General features: G+C 43.9%; 1 protein-coding gene across 11 annotated transcripts in view; it reads right to left on the bottom strand.

Annotated features, from left to right (window-relative positions):
• The window catches only part of LOC119656708 (protein sidekick), a 475605-nt gene that overhangs the window by 78843 nt on the left and 369792 nt on the right, over positions 1–26970 (bottom strand). For all 11 annotated transcript variants that reach the window (XM_038063218.1, XM_038063229.1, XM_038063228.1 and 8 more), the window contains exons 3-5: positions 19617–19793; positions 3638–4385; positions 3415–3542 (exon numbers count right to left, since the gene is read on the bottom strand). In XM_038063218.1, the coding sequence (XP_037919146.1) occupies positions 3415–3542; positions 3638–4385; positions 19617–19793 (1053 nt within the window). The remainder of the gene's footprint in view (positions 1–3414; positions 3543–3637; positions 4386–19616; positions 19794–26970) is intronic.

Consider the following 26970-nt stretch of genomic DNA (forward strand, 5'->3'; position numbering starts at 1 on the left):
CTGGATGCGCTATTCCCTGAAACCCTCCCCATCATCCTTTTCCTATTCTCTCAGTGGTCAACCCCTTTCACTACTGACCTCCTTCAAAGACCTGGGTGTAATATTCGACGATAAACTTCGTTTCAATTCCCACTTCGTTGACATCATCAATAGAGCTTCCAAAATGTCTGGTTTTATCCTACGTTCCTCGTCCGACTTTACCTCAATCCAGCCCTCCTTAACACTCTTCAATTCCCTTGTCAAAAACATCCTTGAATACTGCTCTGTAGTCTGGTTCCCCTACCGCATCCGTGACGGCCGCGCTCTTGAAGCTGTACAACGCAAATTCACCCGGACCCTCTTTTACAAAAAGAACCTTCCACGGGTTGATGAAAAAAAAAACGGGTTGATTATCCGTCACGACTCCGCACCCTCAATCTCCCCTCCCTACAGCAACGCCGTATTTTCCTTGATATGTGTACTCTTTTCAAACTCTGCAATGGTCTGATGGACTGCTCCGCCAACTCGGATATTACTCTCCGTATCGCCTCGTCTCATGACACACGTAATGCGGACATTTTTGATGTGCCCTTCGCCGAGCTCGAGATTTACTTTCACTCTCCGATCCCGAGGTTTTGCCGGTCCTACAATGCCCTACAGCTTGGTTCATTTGACTCTATGTCCCTCTCTAGCTTTAAGCGCAAAATATGCCATTTACTTGCTCCTCCCTCTGAGGACAATATGTAATAAGAAATTTGCTTTCTGTGTATTGTCCTCATTAAATAAATAAATAAATAAATAAATTGCTCTGGTCCTGTAGGACTGCGATAGATAAGAACTGGACAATTTCACTACAATGGCTTCATTGGATGTATACTTCCATAAAAGAACCATTTTGATGCATGCATGCTTCAACCGATGGCCAAGGCAGAACTTTGGTAAGAGTAGGAAGCTGGTGGCGTAGATTCAATGGCTTGGTTGCCTAAGTATTACTAAAGCAATGAGCAATGACACTGGAAGTTATCTTTAATCTACCCTCCCCTCTTTTTAGGTGCAAGGGAAAGCAGCTAGAGATACACCTAGGGTTCATACCAGTGGGGCGTGGAAAGGCGGCCAATCATACAGTCATGCGTCCATCTGGAAATTTCTTGGCAACCGTCAGGTGGTTCAGATGCCTGTGGATTATATGGTTTCCAGATTCGTCTTTAAAAAGACATACTCCGTTGCGATCATCAAAAGAAGAGGTCGATAAATGACCACGAGCCTTTTGTCGTTAAGATCTAATAATTTTCATGGACGGATCAGTCCTGGCACTCATATCGGGCGCTAAGGAGTCCTCCTGGGATTAACCCCTCTCCATCTGCACATACAGATGCAGGGAAGGAGATCAATATTCAGGATGGCCGGTAGTATGAGTGATGCGGGGAGCTGCCTAAATCGAAGGAAGATTGATATCCTTTCTAGGCGGTATCCCGAATTACTGATACCGAGGGACAACATGACAACGAGGTTTCACTTCGATAAGAAGTTTGAAACACGTTGGAGTAACAAGGCAAACTGGGAGACCGTGGCTGCGACATACGGCTTAAACCAGCAACTAATTATTTGGTACACTGACGGATCCCTCACAGCAGAGGGAGCAGGTGCCGGTGTCATTGGTCCAAGGAAAATGTACTTTGAGTCAATGAGCAGGTACACTAGCATATTCCAGGCGGAAATATACGCCATAGACAAATGTGCCTCCTTTAATCTGCAAAGAAACTATAGGGGGCAGAACATAGCTATTCTCACCGATAGCCAAGCAGCGATCAAGGCACTTAGGTCCAACCAGGTGAACTCTAAACTGGTGTGGGAATGCCTTGAGAGACTGAATACACTCGGCTCGTCCAACAAGGTCTGGATACTTTGGGTTCCAGGCCATGCTGGGTTGGAAGGCAACGAGGCAGCGGATGAACTAGCCAAGAAGGGAGCAGGGATGCCTTTACACGGGCCAGAACCCTTCTGTGGAATCGGAAACGGTTTCATAGCTACTATACAAATCTAAGAAACGAAGAGAAACGGTTGAGGGAACTATATTGGGCGGGCCTACCAGGGATGGAGCAGTCCAGGGTGCTTATTGGGAGATACGAACCCATGCGTACAAAGGATTGCTTAAACCTCACCAAAAAGAACCTCCGAATCATAGTAGGAATTCTCACCGGTCATTGGCGGCTGAACTACCACCTAGGGAAGTTAGGGATATCTACGGACACTGCCTGCAGATTTTGTGAGGAGGAGGACGAAACCTCTATACACGTCCTGGGACAGTGTCCGGCACTTGTGCAAAATAGGTCCAGACATCTGGGAGAACACTTAATACCAGGTGCAAAGCTGAAACATCTGGAAGTGGGGAACATACTAAAGTTCCTAACGGTTACAGGCCTGCTTGAGATACTATGATCAATAGGTACACTATAACCAGTAAAAGGGGCACAATAGTTCTTCAAGGACGCGGTGCGACTTTCCCTTAACAGAATAATAATAATGGGGAGTCCTCGGGAAATCCGATTATGGGACTGGTCCGATATCTCGGAAAATAAAACGACCACATTCCAGGCGGAGGTGTATCCCATTTTATTGCCAGCAGAAGAATGTTTGCGATAAAAATGATGAGGTCGCACTATTCAAATCTATTTCAATAGTCGGGCAGCGTTATCAGCACTAACAGTAACGACATATCAAATCAATTCGTGTAGAGTGGTGTCATCAGTTTCTGGTGAAACTGGGCTGACTAAACGGAATTTTTCTGAAATTAGTGCTAGGGCACTGAAGCATCGCTGGTAATGAGGAAGCTGATATGCTGGTTCGCCAAGGGTCTGGTTCCACAACGGTAGGACCAGAGTCTGTTTTTGGTATCCAGGGATGCACCATCAAGTCTACTTTGAAGGGTGAAATTGTAAGAATTCACGTAGCCGAATGGAGAAATTTTAACTCGTGCCGACAGGCGAAAATCTTTGTAGGGGTCGTTAGAGCGGCACTATTATTGCAGCTTAAGAAGTGGAAGGGGAGGCGTTTCCGCACTTCATATGCAGCTGTCCCGGTTTCTCCAGATCTCGGACGAAAATAGCTCGGTATGGTTTTGTTTGACGAAGAATCTGCGCACTCTCTGCCTCTGTAGAATGTTTCCAAATTCTCAAAGGGCTGCAAACACCGGAGGTCAAGGAATAGTCGATATTAAGGGGTAATAGAACAGGCCTAACAAAAGGCCTGTGTTTGGTGCTACGGTTCCTTCTCCCACTAAACTAGACTACCCCATTCTCTTATTGAACATGTAAACAAAAGGTCGGAGGATAATATTAATTAAGTGAACAATTTCAGTAATTTATCTTATTTTAAAATTTCGGAACACCGTGAATGATACATCTGAAAACTGCAGTTCATAAATGGTTCACTCACTCTTGACTCGTAACCAGGTATACAATGATTTCTCTCCCGCGTCATTCGATGCCAGACATTGGAACATGGCTGAATCGTCCATTGTCAGCTTCTTTATGATCAGCGTGTTATCCTCTTTAACCACATATCTGAAAATCAAAGTTGAAATGAGATTGTCAGTTATCTGCATGTTAATCGGAATTGTGAAAACTGCAAATGCATATATAAAATCCACGTCTCTTACTTGTCCACAGATAAATCCAACGGTTCGGCATTTCGATACCAAGTAACGCTTGGTGGCGGCTCTCCCAGGACATCACAGTGAAGTTCCAATGGTGATCCATACTCGCCCAGAGTCTCTGTTCGAAGGGGTGAGAAAAAATAGGGTGGCTCCTGAACAACGACAATGGCACTTGCCGTCACTGTTGGATAGCCCCCGCTCCGTAGTCGCACTTGGCACGTGTACTCTCCCGAGTGTGTTAGATTAGCAGACAGCAGGGCTAATGTTCGATTCCACTGGTCATTCAACGTATAGTCGATTCCTGCATTTTCGATGAAGATGCCGTCCTTCAGCCAAAGCGTCTCAACTTCATACAAGGACCGAGCGTTGGCAATGCACTGCAGCAGAGCCACCGATTCTCCTCGTTTGATTTTCATATCTTCCGGATGGACAATAATTTCCGGCGCGATTTCCGTATAGGGATCTCCTGTGACATTTAAGTGAATGAAGGCGCTGTTTTCCTCCTTGCCGAGTTGTGTATTTATGGCTCGTGCACGGTAAGCTTTCTGATCGGCCTCTTCTGCACTTAAAATGATTAATTCATTGCGCTTCGTATAAGCGTATTTGATGTCATAATTGAGGGCTCCTCTCTCGTCTTGCCAGACAACGGACGGGGATGGCACCGATTCGATGGGTGGTAACGTGAATATGGCTGGATGACCGGACTGGACAGATAGTCGGCTTTCGGTTACGTTCTCGAATACTCCCATATCTGCGGAGAAATTGAATGGACAGGACGAATGGAAGTGATTAGATTTGCAATTTGCCATATTGTATTAAAAGTAACATCACAGAATAATATATCTGTGCCTACAAAAGATTTCAATTACTTATTCCCTGCCTGAGTTGGAATGGATGATTGGATATTTCTGGATAATGAGAAGCAACTTGTTTTCAATTCAAAGTCTGACTATCTTGAAAGCAGGCTTTAACGTACATATTGGGGTGGAAACATACGCGAGGTCGTGATGGTGGTTTTGATATCTTTTTCAAAAACTTCTCATACAGATACAGGTATGATCTCATCTCGTCATATCTTCTTTTTATAGTGTGCTGTGCTGTGAAAGATTGCAAGGACTACAGAGCTCAGTTCGTACTATTGACTATCGACTGGAGCTAGTAATCAATGAAGTATGGTTTCGCAATAGAACTGAAATATAATCCTTTTTGGATGCTAAATTGGTGTTTCCTTTGAAAATCTTGATCGAAATATGACCTGTCTATACTGGACACAATAGCTGAACTGGAAAACTCAATATTTCCTAAGATGGTGTCACCACGGTTTTAGAAGTATATAAGAAGGAATAGATACAATTCTAAGACGTGAAACCTAGTTATTATCGAAGCGGTACACTAGACAATTCTGACCAGAACTTTTGTTTGAAGAAACCCATTGCCAGGGCTCCAATAATACTTGTTTCTGAAGGTTTCATGCTTAATGCATTTGAAAATGATGTAGCAACTGGTCCTTTTGACCCTACGTCTATCGCACATGTCAGAGTTATCTTCTTAAGGAAAGATTTGTTGTACGAGTGATTCAGCGAATTATCGTCTTAACTTGCGCCACCTTCAGAGAGTATGAATTACAGGATTTAACTGGAATAGTTTAAACGAGATTCATAAAGGATACTCCTTTGTTCTGGGCTGTTGTTTGATACTCATCCATGTTTTTAAGGCATTCCAGGCATCGGTGGAACCTGTGCATTATTTGTTAGATCTCCTGTAAGACGCACTCCTTCGTGTGGATAAGGGAAGGCACGGCGGATGCCTATGCGGGTGAAAACATCCATCCATGGATCGAAATTGTCTATGAAAAGGATACCCAGGACAAATAACCAGTCTGGAGAAAGAAACGAGATCAAAACTTGCGATGCAGGAACTCGGAACTCCAGTGCTTGCAGGTTTTGGGAGCGAGCAAGGAGGCTACCGGTAGATACCCTTCGACGGAAGTACCTCGGTGGGGGATTATTAGTCTAAAAAAGTGCCACTTAAAAGGAGTGCATTACTCCCGAGAACACCCGTTGAAAAGACACGGAAGGATACTTCGCAAACTGGGCATTCGTCAACTTCCAGTGGGTCGGGAGATATCATAAGAAACAGTGCTAGACGGATTTAAAACGAGCTCGTTAATCCTGTGACGTTCCCCGAAGCTAACATGGAAAAAAAATAGAAATCAGGAAAAATCCCGAAAAACTAGCAAATACGGAAGTACAAAGTGGGAAAACCAAGCAGAAGCTCACGTTTGAATACGGACGAATTGCCCTTCGCCTTGCTCAGAGGCAAAAGAATAGAGTTGTTTGAATTCATGAAGAACAAGCACTATCTGCACCAGGTCGTTAAAGTTATGGCCAGAGCCATTAGAATTCTATATAACAGTGCCAAAGAATGAAGAAAAAAGTACCTTGAAGAAAGCAAACGCTACTTAGGCAATACAAATAACGCCCCCTCAAAACCCAAAGGGCGGTAAATCCAAAACGAGGAATAGAAAGGCAGCGAATGATCCTTTTGGACCCTCGGAGAACATTAAAAGACAAAAAGGACTTTTACATGGAAAGGGAAAGTCTATCAAAATAACTAAATTTGTAGAAACAGCGGGGCCGGCTTCAATGAATTCAAAGAAAGCAGATCCCCAAGAAGGAACCGAAGAATAAGGCATAGAGAAAAGCGACACGCGGAAGAAGATTACGGCCCGAAGGAGCGCGCCCAATGGGACCGACATGACACGACAGTTTTGTTAACGCCCACCGGGAACGACGCGACAGATTTGCTAACGCCCACTGGGAACGACACGATAGAATATTTCCTAGCGTATTGGCAAGGTAAACATATTGAAAACACTATTATTAAAATGTCAGGCGATGACGGCTTTACGGTTTCTTATCAGGGCAGAGGCAAATCACCATTTTTGTAAAGTTTGGGTGCTAAGCCTTAATCGTGAGGTCCGTGGATTAAAAAAGAGGGAGTGCTCGGAAAATCCATAGTAAGTAAGTAGTTCCATAGTAAGTTGCTCCCCATTTGGTCCGGTCCAGCATTAAGTTGATGCGGACTTAGGACCCCACAATTCTCAAAAAAACTATTATTAACTTATGTTGTGCGAAGGAGAATGCCTCCGGTTGCGTAAGACATCAGACAGGCAAACGTCAGTGCATGTTTCAGACATCAGATAGACAATTGTCAGCGTCAGACAAATATCTGCGCTGAACAATATCAGTTTCATGCAAGTTTCGGCTACAGCAGACAAATGGCTGATTCTGCCTCACACAGCAGTTAGACAAATGTCTGAGTCGGCATCAGATATCAGAAAAACAAATGTCTGTTTCAGACAGCAGATAAATGTTTGAGTGTTGCTCAGATATCAGACAGACAAATTTCTGTCGGTGTCAGACAAATGTCTGCTTCAGCCAAACGTCAAATGACAAATGTCTGTCTGATGTCTGACGAGATATCAGACAGATCTCTCAGTCTGGTGTCTAATACAGGGTCAGAAATTTGTCTGACAAAAAGATTTTACCTGAACCAGACATTTGTCTGGCGCTAGAAATGGAAATAACGCTTATTGGTTAAAATAGATGCTCCTAGTTACTTGACTAAGCTACATTTTGGTATGACAAGAATGAGGGACCACATGACGTAGTGTTAGATCTTCTCCTATGGCGCATGATGTACCATGGGGTCCTTGTCCTTCCCGTGCTAAAGAAGGCCACGATAATCGGTTTCGCGGATGATCTAGCTGGGGTGGTCGCCGCGAGACAAACTGAAAATGTTGCAGTATACCTTAATAAAACCATAAGCAACATGAGAGCGTGGCTGAGATGGTTCAGTCATCTTGCGGAGTAAAAGACGGGGGCGGTGCTGAAGTAAGGTATGCTGTCTATATGAGAAAAGGAGAATGAATCTACCTAGAAAGGATACAGAACTCGAAGGGCGGCAAGGAGAACATGACTGGAAAAGTAGTGGCAACGGTGGCAAAAGTCGATAATTGATCACTGGACCTCTATTGAGGAGTAGATTCAACGAAGATACGGCGAGATTGACTACCACTTGATCCAAGTTCTCTTAGGGCATGGTGGGTACAGTAAGTACCTGCACCCCATAGACTAATTTGATTAGATCTATGGGGAAACAATGGACGTGGGGGCAAAGAACATTGAAAGAGTCATTGGGAGAACTGAATCTTGTTTTCGCAATGCTTTCAGATTTTCGGATCCACATACATCTGCTTGGTAGAAGATATGATGTTATCTTGAAACAAAGAGAAAACTGAAATGAACCAGAAGAATGCGTCTCAGGATGTACTGACGTCTTCTATACCGATGGCCCAATGAATAAAACCGAAAAGTGGGTCTTATCAACATTCCCTCATTTTGGGGGTTTTACATACAAGGCAATGAATAAGGGAGAACAAGACAAGGGTTCTACAGGCACGAGTAATTTTTGACGGGAAACGAAAAATGTGTGTGTGATCGCATTTTCGTAATGGAACACAACCCCTTTACAATTGGCGTGCTCTGGGGGTTTCCGGTTGAGAAATACGTTCAATGCTGGCAATACTCTTCCAAATTGATCGTTTGGTTCCTTTGTAGAAGCCTCGTATCCATTTTATCGCAGCATGCTGACCTCTGCTTTCGAAGCCGTCTACGGTACATCTCCACATTGGGACCAAAGCTGTCTTATCACTAGTTTTCATCCTTTTCAACAAAGGGTCGTTTTTAACGCTTCTGCAGCATATCGTTGACCTCTGTTGCAACAAGTGGAATCACTTTTTGACTGAACCAGCATTAGTCCTGTTGCAATCCCGGAAGGCGCACTCCTCTTGGCAACCCTCTTTTTGCTAGTTACAGTGGATAGCTATAAACCCGCTCTAAAGCACGACCTAATCAAGGTTCTTCACAATGCTTGTTTGGGAGACTTTCCCTCCACTTACTTAATGCCGTTAATCCATTCTATGTCATAATCCGATTTAACAAACCCATCCCGCAAAAAGTCAAATTGTTCTGTTGCAAAAAGTTAATTAGACCTTTGATCACTTTTCAAATTCGCTTCTGGTCTGATGACCCATTAATCGCCAGGAGTTAAAATCGGCAACGACAACTTCCTTCGTAAGCATAATTTTCTGGAACGCCCCATTCCCTACACAATGATAGCCGCCTGTTCGACAGGGAAGGCAGTGTAGCCCCATGGCCAATATATACTTCCAACCCACGCCGCTGCTAATTCACCCGCCTTTCTCATCTTAAAACATATCCTCCCTTTTCCATCCCCCGCCTAGCTCATTGTCATTTAGCACGCATTGTAAGCGTAATAGGAAAGTTCTTTGTATAGTTTTAAAACATTTTTCAGTATTTTTAAGTTCAAACAATTTCTGTGTTTTTTAGCTGCATTGCAAGGACAAGAATGTCCTTTCCAGTCAAAGTTAAAAATACCTGTTGTCTCCTACACATCACCAAGAGAGAATGGTATGAATAAACTCCTTATCTCGCAGGGAGTTATCATCACCTCAGTAAATGAGTTGATGTATCAACTTCACTCGAGTTTGTCACTCCGCTGAGACAACTAGATATTTTTTTGGCAGTTCAGGTATAAGTAATGCCAAATAAAATTGGTTTATAGGTTGTACTCACTATGAGTGCTGCAGGAGTCCATCGCGAAAAAACAATTTTGCATCAAAAATTTCTAAATCTATAATCTTGGTCGATTGCTGACCATCATTGACAGGTAGGTCATTTATTAGATTTGGTTAGCGTAACGTCTGCTTGACTTTACCACTTCCGAGGGATCTCCGCCTTTGCCTTGGTTTATTCATTCCAATTTCGATTGTTAAATTTTTACTTTGTGGTTGCAATGCGGTTTCCACGTTTGTGAACAATTAGATGAATAATGCTGTCAAGTAAAATCAATAGAAATATCGATGGTTGGTCGCTGTATTGAACTGGCAACTAACGCCTGAGTGACAGGTCATGGGAGGTTGACAGATTTAGAAATTTAATGTGAGTGCACCCACTATATGATAAATTATACAAATGTGTCAATGGAAGTACGACATGGAGACTAGCGAAAGAAAATTAAAAGGAAGCCAGCATGGAAAAAAGAGGAGATTAAAAAGCGAAGAATCAGGAGCGACTCAGGCTAAATGAACCGTGCGTTGAAGAAAATGGTTTCCTCCTTAGAAAACGGAACTAGAAAGCTGTAGAAAATGTTCAAAACCACCAACCGAGTTGACAATGGTTAACCACAAAGCCAGAGCTACCTCAAAAATAAAAGAGGTGATGAAAGTTGACTATGAAAGGCCGTCAGCGTTTAAGTGCAACTTCACACCAACAGATTCGCGCTTTCTTGACCCTATGTTAGCCAGGCTCGGAAATGTAGACGATGGGTACTTTCCGAAAATTCAGCTTCACTTTTTTTAAGCGTAACGTGTTGGGATCGTATAAGACCAGAAAATATTTCACTTTAAAATGACTTGAGATCTATGTTGCGATAGAGAATATAATGTTGCCCACAGTGAATTTCTTCTCAACTGTGGTAGGATTCGTACCACATTTTTCTATATTGTTTGCTATATTGTTACATAGTTCGAAAAAAATGGGAAAACGCCCAACTCAACCAGAAGAAGACTTCGAGTTTTTAAAGTCTAAAAGCATAAGTATCATCATATTTTGTTCATATGATTGTCTTTGAAATAAAACCAACAACATGTTCTGAGATCCCTCAACGCAAAATCATACTATTCACCATATAAATGAAATTTCATTGGCCCCAAATCAACCCACCCCCATGACAATACTTTCAACCATTTTCGTGTAAATTGCGAATTAATTCAAAACGGCCTTCAAAAAATTTAACTATTCTATTTGCATACGCAAGGTTTATTTGAAAGAACTTTTTTTTTCAATATTAAAACAAATCTCTCCAATTCGATATAAAAGCGCTTTAATTATGATTGCCTACTGTCCTCAAACTCTTTCTCGCAGAAGGCTTTGAACTGTGATTGTTTCCAATAATTGATGACAATGAAGCTGAATTATTCATCTCTTTGTTTCAAGGAATCTCTCACAATGCCTGAGTCTGACCTGATTGATATAAATTCGCTGAGAGTTATTAAGTTAACAGCACAAGATTCACTGATGTCTTATTTTTAATTCCAGTTAATTGATATCATGAGACTGGTAATCTACATAAAAGCCCACATATATTAACATTTGCTTTGTTCCGTGGGAATAAAGAGATATCGTTCAGCTAATAACAAGGGTTTGAAGAAAGGAGATTAGAATAAGAGACTAAATTGAGAAAGGTCACAATCAAATCGTCATGCAGATTTTCCAATGAATTTTTGAGAACCATCTTCCCGAAATATTCATTAGATTTTATAGAAACACCTATTAGATACCCTTCCTTTGAAGAATATGGTAGATTTATTGGAACATTTAAAAGAAATCTCTCCTTAGCAGGGGCTATCTCCTGAGAAATCACGAGGTACTTTAAACCCAAGCGGTATTTGAAAACCCCCAGCTCAAGATAATAAAAATAAAAAAAAGAAAATAGACAACAAAGAACTGGAGCAACATCAAGAAATCGACACGAGAAGCCAATTTTCCCGGTGCCAAGCTAAACCTGCAAACTTATGCGCAACAACCAAACTTTGCAGATATATCTATGAATGGATAGACAAACCGCATCTCGGAAGAAGCTATCTGGAGCCTAAAGGCGAAAGAGGGCAATTATACGTGGACAATGCGACTCTATTCTCCGAAGAATAGACATGGATGAGGAAGGTCAGAACGAAGGGAAAAAGGGAAGACCAGAATCAAAACTCCTTAAACAACCGAGAAGAGAAAATGTTCCGTTGATAAGACTCGGCGGATCAATAACACCTGAGGAAACTTACAGGAAAGTACTAGCCCATCTGAAGATGACTGTAATGGTAGAAAAATAGAAGAAAAAAACATCTTAGATGCTGACGGCCCAGGGAGCCCAGTCGTGTTAACCCCGATGGAACTGGAGGACCTGACCAGCCATTGGGAATAACACAACATCTGGGCAATCATGAAGCTTGAACAACACCAAGAAATACCAAACAACACCAGAAACAGAAACAACAAGTTTGGTGAGTACCTTCATCAATATATTATTAGACTTCTTTTTCTTCTTCTTCTTTTTCTTCAGCCTTTGTCCCGTTCACAAGCGGGGTCGGCTCGTCGTGATCGGCTTCGCCATTTGGCTCTATCGAATGCCTGATCTGAGTGCAATCTCGAGACTTGCAAATCGCCATCCAGCGTATCAAGCCACCGTTGCTTAGGTCTGCCTTTTGGTCGTTTACCATCGACTTCGATGTTCAGACCAATCTTGGCAAGTGAATTCTCATTTGCACGAACTGCGTGACCATACCATCGAAGACGCCTCTCTCGCAACTTTTCCACGATCGGTGCAACCCCATAACGATCGCGGATATCCTCATTTCGGATGTGATCTAAACGTGTGACGCCACTAGTCCAACGTAGCATCTTCGTCTCCATTACCGCAAGACGCCGTTCATTGTCTTTTATGGTCGGCCAACACTCAGAACCATAGAGAGCAACTGGACAGACGACATTGCGGTAAATTGCGGTAAATTTTAGATTTGAGATGTTCGTTGATACGTCGATCACAAAGGACACCAGTTGTGGAACGCCACTTCATCCAGGTTGTGTTAATGCGTGAAGCAATTTCATAACGCAGTTCTCCATTGGCTGATAGCGTTGACCCGAGGTATTTAAATCGCTCAGTTCTGGGCAGATCACTGCCGCTGACAGTGATTGTACCTGTTTCATGGGGATCGGTCGTCAAAAATTCAGTTTTGTTTAAATTCAATCTGAGACCGTGTTGCATGAGGCGATCATTCCATTTTTGAACAAGCTGCTCGAGATCATTTTTGCTATCAGATGCTAGGAAAACATCATCTGCATAAAGCAGTGTGTAGGGCGCTGGACGTTGGATATCCCGTGTGACGATGTCCATAACAAGGACAAAGAGGAGTGGTGAGAGGGCACTTCCTTGATGAACACCAACAGAGACACGAAGCGGTTTTGATACACCCGCCATACTTCGAACTTTACTTTTCGGATCGTGGTAGTGCCATTGAACCCAGTGCACGAGTTCTTCTGGCACGAAGTGTTGTCGTAAAGCATACCAGATGAGTTCGTGTGGTACACGGTCAAACGCTTTCTCTAGATCCAGAAAGGCAATGTAAAGAGGGCGATGCTTCTCACGGTGTTTCTCCATGAGTAACCGCGCAGCGTGTATTGCGTCAGTAGTTCCGCAGTTCTTGACAAATCCGGCTTGATTCACGGTTATTTCAACGATTTCGCGAATACGGTTGTCAAGAATGCGTTCAAAAATCTTCATGGTATGGGAAAGTAACCGGATCGGACGGTAATTTGAACATTCTGCTGGGCTACCTTTCTTTTTCCATATTGGAACAGTGGTACTTTCTTGCCAGTCAGATGGTGTTCTTCCTTCCTGAATAACCTGGTTAAAGAATTCACTGAGCCACAGTGTTGGGTCGCAGCTCTTCGCTTTCCAGAGCTCAGATGCGATGTCGTCAGGTCCTGTTGCTTTCCCCGATTTCATTTCTTTTATTGCCTCCTCGACTTCAGTTGCGCTGACTGGTGGAACTGCTCCAAATGTCGGCAATGATTGTGGAAGTGGAGGATGAGCAAATTCTTCAGTTGAAATCTGCTCGAAGTATTCTCGCCATCTATCCGTTGCGGCTCGATGGTTGGCAAGCAAAGTACCGTTCTTGTCATTAACACAACAGAAATGTTCGATATCCTGTGTGCGTTCATCACGGCTTTTAGCAAGTCGATACAGATCTCTTTCGCCATCCCGAGTGTCCAGTTTATCGTAAAGATTTTTGAAATGGTTTGCTCGGGTGACAGCGACCGCTTTCTTTGCTTCCCGTTTGGCATTCTTATAAATTTGCCAATTAGCAGGTGTTTTATCGTCGAGAAATTTGTGGTAGAGGCGTTTCTTTTCACGGACCTTCATTTCAACATCATCATTGCAAAGCCAAGTATCTCGGTTGATGTACCGCTTACCCGGCTTGGTGACCCCGAGGGTTGCAGAGGCCGCTTTGTGGATCGTGTCTTTCATTTGGTTCCATGATTCTTCCACAGTCGTAATGGTTCGCAATTGTATGAGTGAGACCGTTTCTACTTCTTTCTCACCAAATCGCCACCATTTAATGCGCGGCGGGCCAGTGCGTTCCTCACGCTGTTTTATCGGTGGCTTAATTCGCAGGACGGCAATCAACGGCCGATGTTGAGGTGCGATGGTCTCATAGGGAACGACTTTGCAATCAGTGACAGTGGTAAAGTGTTGGCGTCTTATGAGAATATAGTCGATTTGCGTTTTATTGTTCCCACTATAAAATGTGGGAAGATGAGACAATCGTTTGATGAACCATGTATTCATAAGTACAAGGTCATGGGTGTCCGCAAAATCGATTATACGCTCGCCACCTTCATTGCGCGCTCCGAACCCCTTTCCCCCATGGCACCTGTTACCGTCTGCCTTTTCACCCACGTGACCATTAAGGTCGCCGGCAATGATTATGTAATCGTCAGCAGGCACGTGACAAGTCTTTTCATCGAGAAGTTGCCAGAAGGCATCTTTCTCGGCATCAGGTCGACCTGTCTGTGGTGCATACGCGGTGAAGAAGTGAATAGTGCGATCAGCTGATATAATGGTGAGCTTCATCAGCCGATCATCAAATCGTTCAACTTCTTTAATGGCATCACGGAAACCCTCTGAGATGGCAATGCCAACACCATATTGAGTGTGTGGGTTACCAAAATAGAGAAGTTTGTAGCCATTTTTACCGCGTTCGCGTTCAATCGCAGCTTTTGGCACCAGATCATCGGGTTTCTTGCAGAGCGCAGATGTCAATGCGCCTTTTCCGAAGGGCTCTTGCGAGTTCCTCCGTCTTTCCAGTTAGGGTACCAACATTTAGCGTGCAGACACGTATTTGTTTTGTTCGTTGTGTGCGGACTAACTTGCTTACGTCCTGACGCCGTCCATGCGTCAAGAACCCTTGCCCATTTCTCGACAGGACCGGGGCCCGTCCTGCCGCGTCGACTGAGGTGGACGCCCTAGCATTTCTCCGAGGCTTGTGACTCAATCCGATCATCATATTATTAGACACGATTTAATAATAAAAAAGAGGACCACTGAACCTACCCTTCGTTACAAAGGAACGGTAATCAAACTTACCTTCTCTACCACTCGAACCGCGTTTGCTACGGCAAGCTCTCACTCTTAGGACATAAATGCATTCGCAGAAATACACTACAGATAAAACCCAGTTCAGAAAGTGGTGAAATCAGAATCTGGAAGACCCACAGCAGAAGACCGGGGCGGTGGGAGGAACATAACCAAATCTTTACTCAGTATAATAATGAGGATCCGGAAAACCAAGAGGGGCGTTCTAACAGAGCCGCAAATAAAAATACTTCTAGAGAGAATACGCCAGAGGTGGTCTTTAGCTAAAGATCCAGTTAATCTTGATGAGAAACAGTTGGATATGGTACTATACTGAAAGGCAAGCTTGCTCACGCTGGTACGATAATACAAGGTGGTATGAACGGTAGAATGTCACAATAAATCAAAAATTTTCCGAGTTTATCACAACTTATAGTCTTACCAGAGACCTTAATGATAAGAAGCCTTTTTCTTGCAGTTTTTATTAAATGCATAAACTCTCTTGGCACATGCAGAGGTGATACGTCAGTCAATTATAATGGGGAACGCTGCTTAGATGGATCCAAGATCCTTATACGCCAAATTTCCTTGGGATGGTCTTGTAGGATTCACCAGTAAGACGCGCAAATCAAACAGAGAGTTCATCCCCAAACTAACAAATGTTAAACAAGGGTCAAAGATCTTTCAACACATAAATATGTCACAGGGGAAGACAAATCCCGCAACTTCATTCTCACAAAGAACGGGGAACCTATCTGCAGTGATGTTAGAAAAGCGAAAGTCCTTGCAGAAACCTTTGACCTGATCCTCGAAAAAACACGATTATAATCTCGATTGCATAGGTAATGGTATTTTCGATCTATTGGTAGTAACCTCGGGAGTACTGCAAGGATCTGTTCTCGGTCCAATCATATATAATCTTTTCGCGGTTGACGTACGGCCTCCTGACATCACTACTGACCTGATCCAATCTGTCAATGACACGCTTATTTTCTCTTCGAACTTCAATCCCAACAAGGCGGTGAAAGCCATCGAGAAATGTTTGGTAGGCCTTCGCAAAAACCACGACAACTGGGGTTTCAACATTACCGAGGCAAAAACGTATGTCTGCATTTTTCGCAGCAAATCTAGATGCTTTCCTTCTAAATCCATCAATAAGGGAGCTTTCCCGTTGAAACTCAAAACTGATCAAATTCTTATTCAATTCTCATTTTCAGCTCACTATCCGTAAGTCGCGAGGTGCATTTGATAGCATCTACTATCTTTTTTGAAAGAAAGTACGTCTTAGCACCAAAATCAAACTGATTCTCTTGTGAAGTTGTGGTTTTATTATTGTAAAACTGTTGGTGGTGTATGAAATTACTGAAATCCTGCCTGGTAATAATCAGAAAATCGAATTTTCCTATTACATTTTGTTGGGTTCGACAACTGCAGGTTGTTGATCGGGAGCTTGAACGAATTTTGGAATATCTCTATCGGGAGCAGGCATTGCCACTAAGGTTTCCTGGTGTTGGTTCAGGATTGGATGCACTTTCGTGTCGGTGGCCTTCGCGTAAGAAAGTAGCTCTAGAATTACACCTCCAGTGGTTCCCTGAGAACGAAAATTTTTGGACCTGCACTGCGAACGCCATCTGGACCGTGAACGCTAACATTTCTATCTGAATCTGCGTGTCTCCGCTCGCGGTTCTCTGAGTTGGATTGATATTCGTTGGTATATCTGACTTTGACGAACGAGTAACGATTCTGTCAGCTAAGCTAGCGACGGTTTGTAGTGGCTGGCTATCTAGTGTCATCATAATCGGTCGAAGAGCAAATAATAGGCGCCTTACCCATAAACTGTGTACAAGCGGCGCCGTGGAGACTTTGCAGGCGGTGAAAAAACGGTGAAGGTTTCTTGTCACCCATGGAAATACCTCTGTGAATTGTCCCGTTTTCTCCCTCTCACTGGTACACAACCGCTTTATTAGTTGTTTGCGCAAGTGCGCTAACATACCGCGGTGATAGCACTGCGATGGCTTTTCCTCCACTAGTTTGAACCAAATTTTTGGGTCATGCGGACTGAAATTGGTAAATTAGTGTGGTAAGGTGCACTGTGTAGGGTTGTGGGTGGACTCCCTTTTCTACCGAATGGCTAATTAGGATTACAAAACTTCCTTCTCGACATATCTAGTGAGCACGATACGATATACGGTGCTGGAAAGTGACCGAAATTGAGGTATCCCTTGAGAGATATTTGCTCTCTAAGTCGGTACACGATCTAGGCTATTTTTACTTTGCCCACAGTAATCAGATTTAACGGGCAAGCTAATGATAGCAGTCTGTGTACCTCTATACGTCTTCTTCATTCTCTTTATCTCGCTTGGGCATGCGAACGGCAAGCCATTCAAGAAACTATGGCATTCCCAGGAGCCGGTTTTGTAAGGGTAAAAGCGAACGACGTGTATATCTACAACTGTTATGCTCCTCCTAGTGCAACATTTCAACGCCTAGGACTTAAGCTGGGGAAGTCAAGCGACGAACACCATGGGCCAAATCCTGCTTGAAACTTTCAAGAAGCTGGACATTGTATTATACTAGCCAGTGCTGGATGAGGGCGAGGGCAAGGCTCAATCATCGATCTGACTTAATTCAGTGCCTCACTGATGAGAGAGATAATCTGGCGAGTGAATGAACACTACACCAACAGTGACCACCAAGCCATCTTTCTCAACATCAAGAACGGAGGAAGCGACGGTCGAGTAAGCAACAGAAGCGGAAAAACCAGGATAGCTGGGTGGTCTACTGGAGCTTTCGAGGAAAAAACTTTCCTGGCGACATTAGGACGGCGCTGGAAAAAGTGAGCCAGCTATGTATGCCAGCGGGTAACTGAGGCATATGACTCTACAATGCCCCGACGCAAGTTCCACCACAGTAGGAAACCAAACTACTGGTGGAGCATCCTGTCTGCGAGCGAGGATGCTTTACCAAAGGAGAAGAGGGAAGCGAGAACACCGGCAGTCGGAGAAAGAATACCGTCACTTTTGAAGTAGCCATAAAAAGGCTATACGGGATAGTAAGCAGAATTGCTACAAGCAGTTATACTTGACGCAAATACGAACCCATACAAAGTTATAGTGAACAAGATTCGTGGGCAAAAATCACCCCAAGCGACGTGCCCGCAACGTTTGTTTCGTAGAACACGATCCACTCTCAATGCAATAGCAACCTGGTTCAGGAGGCATTACCATCTCGTAAGTACTGCGCGGTGATGACGCTGGATGTCAGGTACGCCTTTAACCCAGCTAAATGGGGTTATTAAAGGCACCCGGCTAAAATGAGTGTCCCTGGCCACCTAGCTCGGATAATCGAGAATTACCTCTCAGAGCGACTACTTCGGTACGAGACCGATAACCGGCCGAAAGAGTATGTTGTGGCAGCAGGTGTTCTGCACATAATGTATAACGGAGTGCTCGGCCTTCGCGTGTCAAAAGACGGCCTGGCAGTGGTAGTAGTTGCGAAACACTTCCAGAACGTGGAACTGTATGGAAGTGGTCGCCCTCTTCAACCCCGAAGAGAAGTAGTGAAAATCACTTCCCTTAAAAAGTAATGGCCCTCAAAGTGGAGTTTTATTTACATCATCGTGGTAAAGTTTGAGCTTCTAGCCCTACCCTGTGGGGGAGAGATGGAGGATGAAAAAGTTGTGTAGGAGGGAGGGAAAAATATTCTCTCTCTCTTAAAAGTTATGGCGCTCGAAAGTCGGGTTATTTTGCCGTCGTAACGATAGGGTCTAACTTTGAACCTCATCTCTGCAGGGAAAAAGAAGGAAATGAAGGTAGAAGCAGGAGATCCTCGCTCAAACTTCGTTAAAAAGTCGGGGGAGTCACGTCCTCTTAAAATGCCATGGTGCTTCAAACGGGGAGTATTTTGATACCATGATAGTAAAGTGCCACTCTTGGAGATGCAGCAATCAGCCCCCGTTGAAAGATTATGATGCATCCGCTCGCGTTCAGGAGGATGTGGAGGGACAAGGGGTGCCCATAAGTTTTTAAGAGTTAGGCTCTGTTACGAGTTTTAGTGGGGATAGAAAGGCCCTTTGTATGCCGTCTTTACCTCCGGGGGCGGGGATGGGAAATCAAACTTTATTATGATAATATCAACATACCCCCATCGCTCCAATACTTCAACAGGGTTTGAAAGAGGGGACTCCCTAATCCTCCTTTCATACCATCCTTTCTCCGTCACTTTTTAAGGAGTATTGACCGCCGAAATTTTTTAATGGGATTAGAAAGAAAAGAGATTCCTCTTCCTTCTGCAGATCTGTCCCATCGTCTCCATTACGAGGGACTACAACTTTTTAACGGGTGTCGAGTGATCATAAGGAGTTTTCAAGTTTTTAACGGAGCTGAAGATGGGACACCTCTCCCTTTCCTATAAAAGACTCTTCATTTCCTTCCGATAATGGGGTTGAAAATTCAACCTTTACCGAAGTCTTGAAGACCCAGGGCTAGTAAGCACTAAATTCAACTTAACTTCTATGAAAATGTGGTACCCAAATTGTGATAACCGCAGAACTTTAAAATAATAAAATCATTTCCTAGTCAATATCAAGTGCTTCTCCATCATTCCATTTCCACTGAAGAACGATCAACAATGGCCCTAAATATTTCCCTTCACCGTAATCCAACATATATTATTATTCATCAATTGTTAAGCAGATAAAGATACTTACATGCAACCACCACATCAATTTTTTCACTGAAGATTGTTCCAGCGTCGTTCTTTGCAATGCACTGATAGTTGCCGGCATCTTCCCGCCTTGTGTTGTGTATCCGATAGTACTGACTACTTGAGAAATCTCCAACTGGAACTCCGTCTTTGAGCCATCGATAACTTGGCTGGGGTGAACCTTTGGATAGAGGAAAATAATTGCATGTGGTTAGAAAACTGCTTCTATCTTTTATCTGGAAGGCATGTCGTGAATCTTATAAATTTAAACTGTAATAACTTGAAAGAATGCCCATTGTTTTGGTTTGCCCTTACGTTCGCCGATGCCAGTAAGCTGTTAGTATGCTCGGGGCAAGATGGTAGACAACCGTTTCCGGCACCCAAGCACATAAATCAGGTCCCGAAGAAGTTGGTACGTACCTAGATCTGGTGAGTCTATCAGAGCAAAACCATGTTACATCGACGTCCATGTCGTTGTTAAATTGCAGATATTTCAAATTGGGATCGCAAATGATGGACTGGGCGACCCGGCTCAAATCAAGATGACATCTTGTAGTTAACTTTCTTTCGAGTGGTCCTATTGGGACGGACTTAGTTTTGATTTATCGTTCTCATGTCGTTGTTTTGCTTATCAAATGACCTGGGCTGACTGGATTCAAGTCGGGGTCCCACAAAAGATATTCAAATTATTTGTTCATTTAGAGGAAGTAATTAATTGTTATCTACAATTTAGTTCACTCCTTCCAGATTCACTCATCTGTTCCAAGCTCAAACATAACTAGCCTAAATTGGAATTGGACCCATCTCTCATTGGCATTCTCTCAAATAAATTCAAATGCAATTTGGAGAATACAAGCCACATGTGTCCTCTATGCTCTGCATTAAAGATCCGGAATAGCTTAAAGTCGAATCGATACTTTGTATCTAACTCTGTCGTCTGGAGCTCCTGTAAATTCACGATGCACACTAGTGACGCTATGCTCACTGATGATAGTAATTGGAGCATGAGACTCTCAACGGATGGATGGAGTTGGCTTGGAACTAAGACTTCAATAGGAAAGTGAAAGGAAAATGGTTGGAATCATTTTCCATGCTTTTCCCCAACAGACGACGGTGTTGTGTGCTTGTACTCATAATCATTAACCCATTGAATATTTCAAGATGATTGACGCTTCAGATCTTTTACTACTGATAAAAGTTCACTGAACCAAAGTTGTTCGCTTCCGAATGAATTGATAGTAGAATAATTAGATGAAAATATTCGAAAGATATTGTGCTAGTAGTAAATCTTGGGTAGTTAGCATTATCAAAGACGAATATCAGATTAATCTGGTGCTCAAAAGGTTTCGAGTTCTTAGGGGATAGCACAAAGTTTAGACTGATGTAAAAGATAATCCAGCTTCATCACACATGTATCTGTTATAAAAGATTCGAAATAATCCTTTTATAGATTTATAATATTAGTTTTCGGGGAAAAGTTTCTGAGCAATTAGGTTTTGGGGAAACACAAATTCTTCATAAAGTAAATACCTCTTAATTCTACTATAATCTGTAACGAGCGCTTTACAAAAGTGTCTTTCATCATAAACAAGCCAGGGATCCGAAGCTTGGTGCTCCAGGTATGAAAGGTGACGTGGATTTTTTCATGTAAGAATATTTTGGTGGACGAAAAACGACAATTTTGACTTATTATAACTTTGCTGATGATTGTACGATTTGCACCAAACTCTTCAATATGGTGTACATTAAAGTTCTAGAATGGAACTTAAGGAAGGCTTCGAGTGATGTTTTCCAATTTTCACTGAGTATATATTGTTTTTATACAGATTTTTTCTGAATAAAGAACCTTTACTTGTAAAATGAAATGTTGACCGTTCAAATTGTTGCTAGTTAATCAGAAATCACCGAACCCTTCTCAATGTCTGTTTGTCATTTTGTGTTGTATTTCTATATGGGGAGTTGTCACCCCCGAAGCGATAAAGGTATGCACGGTACCTTTCGTGTCCGCTTAGGAATTGAGCTAGGGTGGTAGCTAACTTCAACGTGCCTTCGAGTGATCCATTTTGAGATGTCTGGAATAATTCCATAAGTCCAGCGTCCTTTGGTTGTATCATTCCATCTTTTTTACCACTCCAAAATAGCTTCATTTCGTGATATTTACCGTGTATCTATCGTCGGATTCAGTGATTGCATATGATGGATCATAGAGGCGTCGGCACTAGTTCGCCAAAACGCCGATGGGGACCATGCCTGCTATCACATTTGCTGGATCGTCTGATGTTGTATGGTAAGCACAAAACGTTCACAATCCATTCAATTGATATGGGGCTGCGATTTTCCTTTTATTTGCTTCTTGCTTTAGTGTCGATGCTCAGACTGGAGCTGCATAAAACAAGATGGAGCTGACAACTCTCGAGATAAAAAGTCGACGGAAGTCTTGGTTGTCAATTCTCGAGATGAGGCTTGAATTTCAGTCTTTGATCAACCATGACTCCTAGATATTTGAGCATGGGTTGCGAATGTATTGAGTTCGCCAATTCTGATCTTTATCGACGTACTTCGGTTTTATGTTCTGCGGGGACCGAGGACTAATCCTTGTGGAACCCCGTAGGTTGTTCTATGTCTTAGGTCCGGCGTCCGAATCGTCAAATAATTGCCTCTCCCGAAGGAATTCGATGACTATGCGCACCAGGTATTTGGGAGCGTCCAATTTGGCTAAACCTGCAATTATTTTGCTCCATTTTGCAGTATTGAAAGCATTCTTCATGTCGAGAGTAACTATCGCGCAAGATTTATTGGCTCTACTGCTTCCTCAGCAATTTTTGTCACCGTACTGATCGCATTGACAGTAGATCTTGTCTTTCGGAATCCGAGCTGAGAGGCCACCCTCCTTTTCTGCAGCCGGTACAAGTCTATTGTAGATGACTCGTTCGAAAAGTTTGCCGACGCCATTTAATAGGCATATAGGCTTATAAAATGAAGGATCACCCAAAGGTTTATTTCGCTTCGACATTAGCACAAGCTTCTGTTTCCTCCACTTTTCCCGGAAAAAACCTTGTTTGAGGCACTTCGGAACTGTTTTAACGGCCTTTATTTGGAATGCCATCTAAGCCTGGGGCTTTATTTTCCACAATCTTCTCTGCAGCTGTCTCCCCGTTGGTCCGTCCCCGGAGACGGTTATAGCGATTGACACCAAATTCGACGGAAAGGTGGGAACTGTGAACGCTCCCGCATACAGTGAGTTACATTCTTTTACGTCGAATTTCAGGTGGGGGCTACATGCCAAAGGGGGTGCGTAATTTTTTTTTCACCAAATATAGTCAACGAAAAGCTGCAGACGGAGAAGGATGAAGGCGAGTCTCCCGCACCTAAAAATTGTACCAACTGGTCCTTCAGGTTGAGGGTTGGGTAGGGCTGACAACCCTACACGGAAAATCGAAATTACGAAGCCACAACAGGAGCCTCGGATTAGAAGGAAAACACAACGACGAACCCAGCAATGATAAAAGAATAACGATTTGCGTAGTCTCTCATGGAACGTGCACTCCCTGTACAGATATGAAGCTGCTGAGCGGCTAGCCGATACCCTGTCCCAATATAGGGCTGATGTAATAACGTTACAGGAGATGCGATGGACAAGGACCGGTTTCCTGGAGAAGAGTCGCTACACCATATATTATAATGGCCATCCAGTCAATCATGTGCTCGGAGTAGATTTCTTAGTCATCCAAAAAATGAAAACTGCTGTTATCGGCTTTGAAAACATAAGCAGCTATGCACTCTGCGTTTGCGAGGCAAATTTAGAAATATAAGCCTCATAAATGTTCACGCCCCTACAGAGGAGACTGCAGAGTCGGAGAAGGATACCTTCTACCAGGCAGTAGAACGAACTCTCGAAGCCTGTCCCAGATATGACATCAAAATCATACTTGGGAACTTTAACAGTCCAATAGAGAAGAAGCCCGCATTCAGGCGATACGTTGACTCTCATAGCATAAACCAAAATACAAATGATAACAGACTGCGGATCATTCATTCAATTCAAAGCACTGTCACACGAAATGGTTGTTGGAAGTACCTGGTATATAGGGGGGCCAATATAGACTCGGATCACTATCTCGTTGGCATGGTGCTCCGAGCTCGAATAACAACACCACCTAGAATCCCCTCTGACAATCAGGTGAGAGGTTACACTGAAGCCATCCACAGCAGAGCCCTTCGCGACACCTATAAGAGGGAAATGGTATGGTGCCGCAATAACCGTCAACAGAGATCCTGGAGATGAAGCATCAACAAATGATCTTCACAATCACCTGAAGAACGCTATCATGGATACGGCCACAAACATACTTGGCCCCAGCCGCAAAAGGAGTCGGAACGGCTGGTTTGACGATCAACGTAAGCTAGCAACGGAACGGAAGAATGCCGCATACCGAGTAATGTTGCATTCTCAAAGAACGCGGGCACGCGCAGAGACTTATCACGAACTCCGTCGAGCGGAGAAGCGACTTCACAGACGGAAAAGGAAGCCTGGGAGAACCAAAAAGTCTGTGAACTAGAAAAATACAGGGAGCAACCGCATCAGGCGCGGAAGTTTTACCAAGAAGTCAGCAGGATGAAGCCTTATACACCTCGATGCTCATCCTGCCGAGACAAAGAGGGAAATCTGATTTCTGACAGAATGGACATATTGGAGCGATGGGTTGAGTACTTTAATAAACTACTGAACAACCAGAACGTCGGCGAGTGGGAGGTCCCGCCAACTGAAGACGACGGACAAATACTGCTACCACCAAGCATAGGAGAAACACTCCGTGCAATTCATCGGCTTAAAAATCATAAGTCGCCAGGAGCCGATGGAATTACAGCCGAATTGGTTATACATGGAGGCGACCAATTACACCAAGTGGTTCATCAACTTGTGCTCAAGGTGTGGGAGAGCGAATCAATGCCTGACGAATGGCAAAGAGGAATTATCTGTCTCATACATCAAAAGGGAAATATCACACAGTGCAGCAATTATAGAGGTATCACGTTGCTGAATACCATTTGCAAGATATTCTCCGCTATCTTGCTAGGCTGGATAGCCCCATACGCCCAGAACATCATTGGCCCATACCAAAGAGGCTCCACTCCAGGCAAATCAACAACAGATCAGATTTTCTTTGTGCGGCAAGCGATGGAAAAACTGTTGGAATATGGACAACAGTTGCACTATCTTTTCATCGACTTTAAAGCCGCCTATGATAACATAAAACTGTACACAGCCATGAGAGAATTCGGTATCCCGACGAAATTAATAAGACTGACTAGGCTGACCCTGACCAATGTGCGAGGCAAGATAAAAGCAGCAGGATCACTCTCAAGAGCATTAAACATCAACAACGGTCTACGACAAGGCGACGCCCTATCATGCGTCCTCTTTAACCCCTGGAGAGAGTGATCCGTGATGCTGAGGTAAATGCAAGAGGTATGAACCTCTTTAAGTCCACCCAACTACTGGCCTATGCTGACGATATCGACATCATGGACTTGGGTTCTTAGCAAGAAAAATTGCGAACTCTTGGTCGCGTTTGAGAGAAGAATCCTCCGAAGAATTTTTGGCTCCCTACATGAGGATGGACGATTCCGTGGCCTACATAACGACGAAATCTATGTGCAATACCATGACCGTCAGGTTGTGGATAAAATCCGACTCAATATGTTACGGTGGACGAGTCACGTAGTCCGTATGGATGAGGATGATCCAGCCCGGAAAGTCTATGAGGGCAATATTTATGGTGGAAAAAGAAGACGAGGCAGACTCTGCCTAAGATGGAGCGATGGCGTAGGTCAGGACGCCAGACAGCTTTTAGAGATATCGAATTGGTGGACCTCGGCGCAAAACCGGGATGTCTGGAGTTTCTTATTAAGGGAGGCCTACACCGGATACCGGTTGTTGCACCGTTGATGATGATGAAGGTAAGAATAGGTTGGGTCGTGTGCCGACTTAGGGAACAAGCAGGACAATGCATGTTGTGCAAATGGAGAACGAGAGTAATTGACCGGCACGTTGCAGGTAGTGGCAAGCGCCCGGCATATAGGAGGGAGCTGGATCGTAAGGCTAAATGAGGTTGATACAAATCAACCTCAAACATTGCGAGGCAGCTCAAGGCTTACTCTCGCAAACTATCCGAGAGTTGAATGTGGACGTGGCGGTAATATGTGAACCGTAACTAAATTACGATAGTGCTACGTGGGTGAAAGACTCATCGGGAAACGCGACTTGATGTTGAACGCTAGAGTCCGCAGCCCCAAAATCATTGCCGGCGATTTCAACGCGTGGGCTTTAGACTGGGGAAGTCGAATGACGAACACTAGGGGCCAAATCTTGCTTGAAACCTTCGCAGAACTGAGCATTGTACTCGCCAACGTTGGATGCGTGCCCACCTTCCGAGGCCGAGGACTAGGCTCAATCGTTTATCTAACCTACCTCAGTACGTCGTTGGCGAGAGTGGTGGAACGTGAGAGGCGACAATCGAGTGAGCATCCGAAGCGGAAAAAACAGGATAGCTGGGTGGTCTACTGGAGCTTTCGAGGAAGAGACAATCCTGGCGGCTTTAGGAGGCTACGACCCGAAGGAAATGGCAGTGGAAAAAGTGAGCCAGTTATGTCAACGGATAACTGAGGCCTGCGACTCTAACATACAATGCCGCGATGCAAGTTCCATTAGAATAGGAAACCAAACTACTAGTGGAACCAAGAAATCTCGCTGTTGAGAGCATCGTGTTTGCGACCGAGAAGGCTTTGCCAAAGGGCCAGAGGGAAGCCAGAACATCACCGGTCGGAGAAAAAATACCGCGATCTTCGAAGTAGTTTTAAGAAGGCTATACGGGAAAGTAAGAGGAATTGCTACAAGCATTTGTGCATGCAAAGCAAATAAGAACCTGTGGTGCGCTAGTTACAAGGTCATAATGAACAAAATTCATGGACAAAAATCACCCCAAGAGGGTGATATACAACAGGCTGGTTCCTTTCGTCGAGCTAGCGGGTGGTCCATCGGAGCGGCAGTATGGGTTTCGTAGAGCGCGGTCAACGGCTGATGCCATTGCAACGGTCGTGGACCTGGCCCGGGATGCATCGGCCGCTGGCAAGTGGTGCGCGGCGGTAACGCTAGATGTCAGGAAAGCCTTTAACTCAGCCAACTGGGGTTGGTTTAAGGGCGCCCTGGGTGTCCCTGGTTACTTAGCTCGGATAATCGAGAGTTACCTTTCGGAGAGACTTTTTTGGTACAAGACGGAGGACGGACCGAAGGAATATATTGTGACAGCTGGTGTTCCCCAAGACTCTGTACTGGGGCCCCTCCTGTGAAACATAAT

Source organism: Hermetia illucens, chromosome 5 (assembly GCF_905115235.1).
Source record: "Hermetia illucens chromosome 5, iHerIll2.2.curated.20191125, whole genome shotgun sequence".
In the NCBI taxonomy this organism is placed as follows: domain Eukaryota; kingdom Metazoa; phylum Arthropoda; class Insecta; order Diptera; family Stratiomyidae; genus Hermetia; species Hermetia illucens.